At 42.1% G+C, this 9,925-nt stretch overlaps 1 protein-coding gene across 1 annotated transcript; it reads right to left on the reverse strand.

The window, feature by feature from the left end:
- Nucleotides 1-3,349: 3,349 nt before the first annotated feature.
- On the reverse strand, nt 3,350-5,937 carry SLITRK1 (SLIT and NTRK like family member 1). Its single transcript, XM_058547704.1, has one exon. It carries the CDS (start codon nt 5,894-5,896, stop codon nt 3,806-3,808), a length of 2,091 nt encoding a protein of 696 aa, XP_058403687.1. The 5' UTR covers nt 5,897-5,937; the 3' UTR covers nt 3,350-3,805.
- Nucleotides 5,938-9,925: the final 3,988 nt, after the last annotated feature.

Genomic DNA, 9,925 nt, shown 5'->3' on the forward strand with positions numbered 1-9,925 from the left:
GGTTAAACAATAAATTTCTATGGCAACAACTTAAATTCTAGGGTATTCTTAGTTACAGCAGCAGTCACAGAAGCTACTACTTTCTTTAAAGCAATGGAACTAAATAAGAGATCTCCTTCTTTCCTCCTTTTCCATCTGGCAGGACTAAAATCTCTTTTACTTTGATGAATTAAAGGATGATATAACTGGAAACAAGCCATCCCAACTAATGCACATGGCAACTACAGTTGTATGAGTATTTTATGTAAAGACAAAACAAAAACAAGAAGCTAAGCAATTCTAATTGAGTTTATGGTGAAAGCGCATGTATTACATATTCTGCAAACTAAACTAATATGTATATAATATATGATATATATTAGTTTATATATATGTAACTATGACAGAGATACTTTATCAAAATGAATAAAACATTGTCTAAATAATAAATGTTCTTTTACATGAAATCACTGAATATGTTTTCTACATGGATTTTTAACGTGTATTATTATTTATTAAAATATTTGATTATCCTAGTATTTTTAGAATCAACATATAATTTAGATTTAATGATTTGAATTTTTATAATTCATAAGTGCATATGGCAATGCAAATTTTTTCTTGTATGTTGTCTTCTTATACACCCTTGGAGAACACACTGCAGTTATCTCCTCTGAATGTAGGACAATTTTTTTGTTGTTGTGGCAAGATATACTGGAATATAAAGGACCACCAATACATACCCAATTAAGAAGATACAACCTAGGTCTTTAATATGTTATATAGCGTTTTTATAGCTATATACATATTTAAAATAGAATAGCCTTCTTTAAGAGGTTATCTGCTAAATAAATATGACTATTCAATTCAAAGAATGAGGTTTTGGAGTATGAGGGAAATTGGGCTTAAATTCAGCTCCACTATTTATCAGGTATGATCTGAGTTATTACTGACTCTCCTTAAGCCTCAATTTTCTCATTAGTATAGTGGAAATAGTAATATTGTATTAAATTATTCTCTGGTTGTGAAGGTTAAATTAAATAATTATGTAAATCATTTGGCACATGCCTGGCACACAATGGCCACTCAAAAACTATTGAAGCTAATATTTAAAAAATAATTTTACTCCTTTAACTTCGGCTTCTATATTGTAATTTTTGGTTAATTGGTATGAGGAAAAGTTCTTGCCCCAGTGCACACCTTCTATGAAATGTTCTAGTTTCCTTACTTAAACTAATCATGTATCCACTTTAAAAATTACTATCATGCCTCATTAGATATCTTTTGTTAAGTGTCACTTTCCCCCAGAGACTTAGAACACCTGCCATCTTTTCTTTTCCTTCTTAAGGTCATAATGAATATATGACTCTTCTTCTCCCCCAACTTTTCCATCACAAATAAATCTGTTGGTTGCTTACCAGGAACCCAGTTGTACTTTCCATATAAAGAATTAAGGCCTTCATATGAAAAATAAATAAACAATAAACAACTCATAATATTTGTCAGAGGATAGTAGGTTGCAATTTTACCACTATAAAATGCAGTCCACAAACAAAAGAATGAAGAGAGAAAATGATGAATGGCCTTAGGAATAGTCATGGTTTATAATAAAGATTTTATTAAAAATGCGTTTTAAAATAAATAATACATACTCCAGAACATCATTGTTCTCGGAAATTACTTCTCTTTAGAATATAAGTTCTAGAAGGCAAATCTTCTTACAACTGCTCTGGGGGCTTTCATTAGCTGATTTACAATCCTATAACTTTTTTTTTTTTTTTAATCTGTGGTCTGCAGTTTTTTAACATACTTCTCAAGGGTGGATATGTGGTGGAATGCAGACCCCATCAATATGTGTAGTTTTGTTTGCTTTTTGTCCCCTAACTGCTGATAAAACAGACTGCTTAGAAATCCCAGAGGAATATGATTGAGGCCAGAGTTACATTGGCTTATGAAATTCAAACAGTTCAATGCTTTGCTTGTTAATTACTGGGCCACAACCAGAAATCCGAATGATGGGAGAGAAACACTTCTTTATGATAATGATTGATTTCCATAAAGATGAGTGCTTTAACAAATTTCAATATGCAGTTGCTGGGGCGGGGAGAGTGGGTGGGCACTAATTAGTTTTACCGTTTTCAGCAGATGTTGAATTCAAAACGCCAGCAGCATCTCAAATGCCAGTCATTAGGGCTGTCTTTCATCGAAGAGTGCTGACCAATGAAATCTCCACTCTGTTTAATGAGACCGATCTAGGCAAAGTCAATTAAATCCAATCTCTACTAACATCCTTAATTCTATATCTGCAGTGTGTGCAGCAGCAGCAACAGTAGCAGCAGCAGGGAGGGATTTCCAATATTAATAAAAGGATTCACTGCCGCATGAGGAAAGAGAAAAAAAAAAAAAAAAGGAGGGGGCTGTGCTGGGGGAAGACCTGACTTTACCCGCAGGGGAAAGCTGGAAAAGTCCGGACTGGCATGGAGGAGGGGGAGGGGCGCTAGGTAAAGGGTAAAAAGGATTAGAGAAAGAGCCTCATGTAGCTCTAGAAGGGATCCACCCCCAACGGTCCCCCTCCCCGTTCCTTCCACCGCAAATCCAATTTACCAGAGGCAAATATGAAGCTGGAAAAATGTAAGGACCCAGAGTTGAAAACATTTTCACTTTAATACTGAAAAAATATGCCATTATAAAATCCTCGAATAGAATTAGTAAGCTTCACGTGCTTCCTCGGTTCTTTTTTCCTACTTTATAAGTAAAATTTACACCAGCAGAGAATTGCTACCATAAGATCGCAGCCTAAGCACTAGAGTGACATTAATTGGTCATGCTTAACTGCCTGAAAATCTTTTTTTTCTGAATAATTACACTGATACTATAATAGAAATCATGGGTACTTATTTTACATTCAGATGGAAGGCATTATTGGATATGTATAGAAAAATATTCCCCCTCAAAAAAAAAAAAATAAAACATCACCATCAAAATAAAAGAAAGAACCCAAAACAACCCATAAAAACTTCGCTCAACAAAATACATTTTTAACTCATAAAATGGACTGATGACTAGCCATGCAAATGTCTTAAATAAAACCTTTACATTTTTTTTTTCACAGTAAACGTACGCTCTGAACTGCCTACCGATCACAAATAATGGCGAAATGGCACTTTCTGATTATACTGTATTTTGTTTCTAGAAAGTTTGATACGATGGGACTTATCAGGTAAGAGAGTGGGTGCTGTGAAGTGACGCCGTCTCCAGTCGCCGGGGAGGGCAGCGTCCCTGAAGCGCGTGGATTCCATGCGAGCCATGCAGCACTTTTTGCTTTTGTCAGAAGTCAGAGTTATTTATTTACAATACATTCATGCCTTCGTGCAACTGCCCGTCCCTGCTCAGCCAACAGGGAGCCATCACGCCCCGCTCCTCACGGGGCTAATCCACAGGGGAAAAATAGATATCTATCTCTCTATATAGATGTGGCTATATGTCTGTGCGTATAGGACCGCGGCAGCCGTCCCCACCAGCCCCTCCGCCGGGGGCAGGAGCACTGTCAGTTCTTCGAGCAGGGCCCCTGCTGGGCTTTGTCAAAAGGGGCTCGCAGCAAAGAGCGAGCTGCAGCGCTTTCCCAGACACAGTCCGCTCTTTGTTTCCAGAAGGGAGCTCAGGGGTCAGACCCTCTCAGTTGAGCGAGTTCATTTATTTACTTATGTCCATCAAGCCTTGGGGCACGCGGACTTGGATCTGGGCTCCTCTGACCCCTGGGATGCGGACGGGGGTGGGGGAATCCGGCTTCGCCTTCCCGCTTCCCTGCTCTACCCGGGTTGCGGTCTTAGTCTGAAAGCGAGTGGGAGCCACAGTCATACACTCTGTGGGCCCCATCTGCGTTGTAAGGCCCATTGTGCCAGTAAGAAGAGTCACAGACTGTCTGTAGGGAATTAATTTCGGACGCCGAGGAGTTGGCATCCCTTCTCTTAGACCGCTTTCGATTCCTCAGGATAAACACGAGCATGCCCACCACAGTGAAGGCGGAGGTGACAAACACCAGCAGCAGTCCCGGGACCAACACGGAGATGGACACCCTGCTGGTGTCTAGGTAGGAATTGGAGTGCGTCCCGGTCTCCGCCAACCCAGTGCTGTTTTTACTGTGCGAAGTTAACGTGGGCGAGATCCTCGCGTACAGCTGGGGGCAGATCTCGTCATTGGAGAGAAGCATGAAATCCTTCCTAAAGAAGTTCACCGGCGTCTCACACTTGAGGTCGCTCATCAGCACTTCGGAACCCAGGCGTTCTGCCCATTGCTTGAAAGGCACAATAGTGCAGGAGCACTCCCAAGGGTTTCCGTGCAGGTCTATCTGGATGATGGAGGTTAACTGGTCCAGCACCCCTGCCACTGGGAGGTACATGAAGTAATTGTTGTGCAGGCTGAGCTTAGAGAGCGAGACCCCAGCGAACACGTCCACGGGTAGGGACCTCAGCAAGTTGTTGTTAAGAATGAGGATCCTCAGTTTGGGCATGGCGTTGAAGGTGCCAGGAAGGATGAGCTGGATCGCGTTGTACTCCACGTTCAGGTACTCGAGGTTTTGCAGCCCGGCGAATTTCTCCCGGGACAGCGTGTCCAGGTAGTTACTATCCATATACAGCCACCTGAGGTCCAAAAGGTTCTTAAAAGTGTTGTTCTCTACGGTGGCGATGTTATTGTTGCCCAGATCCAACAGAATGAGATTCTTGTAATCCACAAAGTGTGATTTTCGGATGCTATGGATCTTGTTATCTCGCAGGAAAAGCTCCTGCACGTTGGAGAGCTTGGGCTTCAAATCAGCCAAGCTGCTCACGTTCCGGTTGTTGCAGTTCATCTTTAAACCCGACCCTGGGATGTGGTCACAGCTGCAGCCCCCAGGGCAGGGCAAGCCGTTGCCTGGGGGTTTGTTTCTGGCGCTGCCGGTCGCTATCGCTGCTGTGGGTCTGATTTTGATCTGCCAGTTGCCTGGGATCTTTGTACCTCCGTTTGGAGCAGACCCTGAGGTGGCATGATCCTCTTGTCCATTTGTCTTGAAAGGAGTTGGCAGGGGACCAGGAGCGAAGGTCTCTTCTTGGGCAGGGGGCGCTGGGAGACTAGAATCCACTCTGTTTTTCAAAGGACACAAGTCCTGTTCGGTGGTTTCATTGAGGTCTTTCCCCTGCAGTCTGGTGGGGGCTTCACAGACCACTCGGCCGATCAGGGCATTTTTGGGAATGTTTTCGAGCCATTCTTTCAGGGAGAGCAGATCACAGGTACAGTCCCATGGGTTATCCTCTAGCAGGATCTCGGCAATGCCAGGGATTTGCTCCAAGACCTCCTCATAGGGCAGCGTTTTCAGCCTGTTTCCCCGGAGGTCGAGGTGGGTGATGGGCACATACTGGAACACGTTGGCAGGTAGGGTGCTGATGAGATTGTCATTTAAAATGAGTACCTCCAGCTTGTTCAAGTCCTGGAAGGCCCCCGGGTCTATATCCCGTAATAAATTAAAATCAGCCTGGAGGTATTCCAGATCGTCCAGCCCCAGAAAAGTCTGCTTTCGAAAAGACTTGATCTTGTTGTTGTTGATGTGCAGCCTTTTCACCAGCTGCAACCCCAGAAAAGCCCCGGGAACGATTTCATGCAAGCCATTGTTTTCCATGTGCAAGCTAACCGCATTATAAAAGTTAGCGAACTCATTAGGGAAAAGTCGAGTGAGAGAATTGCCATGCAGAAATAAATGGTAAAACTGGGAAGTCGGGGCGGTGAAACGCTGCAGACTTGTAAAGCCCTTTTTTTCACAGTCTACGTGTAGGTCCCCTTCTATCTCATTGCAGGAACAGATCTTCTCTTTGCAAACATCCCCTGTAACGTTTCCAGCGGCAAAACAAAGAGACGTCTCCAGCAACAGAATCCAAAGCAGCATTTTTAAAGCGAGCAATTCATCCCCGATCTCATCACAAAGTAACAGCGACCATCCTGCTCGCCACAGACACAATTCAAGTTCATTTAGTGCTCCAATGTCCGAACCCAGGGAAGGAGAAGAAAAGGGTTTGGGGGGGTGGGGGTGGATTCCTTCCTCCCTAACCCCCCCTCACTGCAACAACCCAGGCGCCAGTCAATTAATATATCTACAAACTATCCACGCACGTAGTGCAAGGCAAGCAAAAAAAAAAAAAAAAAAAGTAGGAAAAATAACCCCACTCCCCCTCAACCCTTTAAAAATAACCAAAAAGAAGTTAAATATACACATATAAATTAAAGATACACCCTTACAGAATCTCCTCTAGTGGTCCTCACTAATCAGGAAGGCAACAATCCTAGTAATTAGAAGCAAGTGCATGTAAGAGAAATAAGCAGAGGGTTTGCAGCGTAGTACAGGCGCACTGCCTGTGCATGGCTGTGCGTCGGACTGACCTTGCCTCTCTGATACAAAGCAGAGTTTTCGGCGGCTTCTGCTGTTGCGGCTGCTGATGGAGTTCTTTCTGCGGCCGCGGGTTGCCCAGAAGTCCCCCCTAGGTGCTGTCCAGTCCCCCCGGTGCTGAAATCACGCCCGACCGAAGGACTCACGCTGCTGAGCCAATGGCGCTGGAAAATTTCCGCAATCGCTGCGTTTTGTGGCTGTCCATCCTCTCCTTTCCCTCCCCTTTCGTCCTCTTCAGCCTTTTTTCTGGGCTCTGGCTCTCGGTTACTAGCTCTTCTTTTCTTGTTCTCCGTCTCGTTCTCCTGCTCTTTCGGAATTACGCGGATGGGGGCGGAGGAGGGGGGCGAGTTGTCTGAGGGAGGGAGAGAGCGTGAGGATGGGGAGGAGGGGGATAGAAGAGAGTTGCTAAGAAGCTCTGCTCGTTCCAGCCTGGTGCACTCTGAAAGATCTGACACCCTCTGCTGATCTGCAGTAGCAAAAATCCATCTGGTGAGGGAATGCTGAAGGAAAAAAAAAATCAATCCACGTACAGGGCAGGCGTTAAAAATGTGAGCATTAAAGGCTGTCGATCTACATAGAAGCTTATTTTAAATGGATTATTTAATTCTTTTTGCGTGCTGGAAACTTTACCCTTTCCTTTCCTGAACGACCTCACAGCCCCCACTAGCTCTAGCGTTTGGAAAGGAGTGCTTTTAAAACATTTATTTCCCAATGGCTTGAATAAAATTAGTGTCAGGGTGTCAAGCGAACAGCAATTTGAGGTAATTATACTGCACGCCATTTTTATCGGTGCTTTAAATGCATTTCTTCCGTCTCTGCAGTACAGTGTTTTATGCTATTTGATGTCTTTGAAAGGTTTTTTTTTTTCTTTTTGCATGTTGAAAGTGGCTATTTGGAACATACATTCATATCATATATATTTCCTATACTATCATGATTGAGTGTGAATTTTTTGTTGCAAGATATATAATTTAGGCACATACTTGTCTTTTTTAAACTTGGTATAGAATTTTAGTCAGTTTGGCGGTTGAGAGTTAGATTTCTCTGATGATATTTCTTGAATGTTATTTAAGCCTGCAGGGTGAAAACACAATGCACGCTTGCGTCTTTGATTCCAGACCCGAAAGCTTTCACTGAGAACCGGAAAAGGAGGGAGGGGGCAGGGAAAAAAATCTCAATACGATTCGTGAGTGCTCTTAAATACCCACTGGCCGCCTGGTGCGCGCACACCACACAGACACACACACTCCCCCACACTCACAAAGTTTCCGCATCTGTTCGGACAAATTCGAAATGCGTACAAGTAAATAACCAGTTGCATTTTGAGGGAGGGAGATAGAACTCTCCAGTCTCTAAGTCTCTGTGCGAACCTAATCTGCAGGTAGCGGGCAGTTCCTCTTCGCTGGGTCACTGGTGCTGCCAGAGCACAGTGCCCAGGCTTTTCTCAGGGAAGGAATCACTGGCTTCCTCAAACTCAGATGGAGCTTACAAAAACCAAGTTCTACAAACATCTGGAAGGGGAGAGAACGTGAGAATGCTGCTTCTCAGAAAAGTCAGCTGTTTGGCTGACTTCTTCGAGTTGACACCTTTTCCATCAGTATGTTCTAAAAATTGTGCACATCATTTTAGGGTTTGGAATTTACAGGATTTTTTCCTCCTCCTTTGGTTGTTGCTTGGTCCTTTCTTCAGTCGAAACAGAGATGATTTATTTACATCAGCTTCTCAATTAATTAGGTCCTACACAACTTGGACAGATGTTAAAAGCCTGCTAATAATCTGCGTAAAAGATCAAATATTTAAGGATGTGAGCATTTTGAAAAGGCTGGGGAGTGAAAGATTTGAGGAAAGGCCTGGGATTTGGGAAACTTAAGGAAGTGAGGAGGAGATACTTTTTTTTTCTGAGTTCAGAAGCTAATTCTTGGGGTAGGGTGGCAGTTTGCATGTCTATACATACTATTTTCATATAATCAATGTTATGTTGTCGTCTTCTGGTGAAATTCAGTGCAGGGGGGGATGTGGATTAAGGCTCAGCTAGGTCTGGAGTGTCTGTGTGTGTGTGTGTGTGTGTGCACATGAGCGCGTTGTGTATGTGTGAGAGAGAGAGACAGAGAGAGGGAAGGAGATTGAAAGGGCTTTTTCAGACAACCTATTACACTTCTAAAACAAGTCCCTTTTTATTTAATTTAACCTATTACCACACGTAGAAAGAGGGAAAAGAGCTTATTCAATTTGAAACCATTTCACTAAAAAAATGTTATGCAGTTGCCAGCTGCAGATGTGAAGGAGGAGTTAAACTGAAGGAAAGGATGTTTCTGTTTCTTTGTAATAGGACTCAGATCTGAAACTTCTTGGCCTCAGAAGCCATGCTGAGAAAGGAGGGCAGTTCATGCAGTGTCTGATTGATAGGGGTAGGCAAGACTGAAGGAGAGACAGAAAAATGTTGGCTGTTTAGGAAGAAAAATATCGAAGGTAATCATCTAAAATCACACTTTTAAACTTAATTGGTTACCTGTTTATTCAACTTGCTGAATAAATACTTTATGTGACGAGACCCAAAGAACATATTTAGGTTGATTTTAAATGAACAGAATTGAGGTAACAAGCAATTGATATTCAGATCTATCCCCGTCCCTCACCCATTAAACTCTGTATCTCTCTCTCCCCTGATTGCTTCTTTCCTCTCAAAACACAAATCACAGAAAATTTCCAGTTAGGATTTTCCTCTTTAGATATGTTACGATTTTTTTTTTTCCAGTTCTACTCTCCTCAAATAGTTCATTATCTCTGCGCTCTAAAAAAAGGAGTATGGTAGCGCCTAGATGAGCACCCAAACCTTAGAAGAAAATATTAATCTATCTGAAGATGTCCACTGCAAAATTGTAAGCAAAGAATAGAGACACACACATATAGTTCTATTAAAAATGCACCCTCATTCATGAGCTAACAAAATTATTTTTAAAGTAGTTACTTTCATAATAAATATATTTCAGAGAAATAAGGCAGTCTGGAAAAGCACACCCACCCCTCCAAAGGCTAACTCTTCAAGTATAAAAGTAAATTTCTTTGTGGGAAATAAAAAAAATAGATGAGAATGTGTATGTGATCTAAACATTTCTAATGCCTTAGGGGAACATTTCTTAGGCATGAACTCATCTTAAAAGGGTTCTACTATATCTATTTGAGCTCAAGTGAACTACTTCAATTGCTTTGCCTCTCATAACAGATGATCTCAGAAGCCAGAGATAAAGGACACTTCTGGTGATGATGAGAATTGATAATATTTGCTCAGGGCTGTAGTTTCATTTCTGGGCTGTGGCCAGAAAGATTTCAATTACATCATTAAGTGTTCATATTCTCTTATTCTTCCTCAAACAGCTTCATGTCTCAAGTGACAGAAGTTAGATGTACACATCACAAAATCATTCAGATTAAGAAAAATGTTATGTTATCTATTTTTTGCAAATGGCGTCAAATTTCCAGATGTTTCCATATGTGAACTACATATTTAAAATGAAAAAGTGGAATTTATAA

Source organism: Diceros bicornis, chromosome 9, assembly GCF_020826845.1.
Source record: "Diceros bicornis minor isolate mBicDic1 chromosome 9, mDicBic1.mat.cur, whole genome shotgun sequence".
In the NCBI taxonomy this organism is placed as follows: Eukaryota; Metazoa; Chordata; class Mammalia; order Perissodactyla; family Rhinocerotidae; genus Diceros; species Diceros bicornis.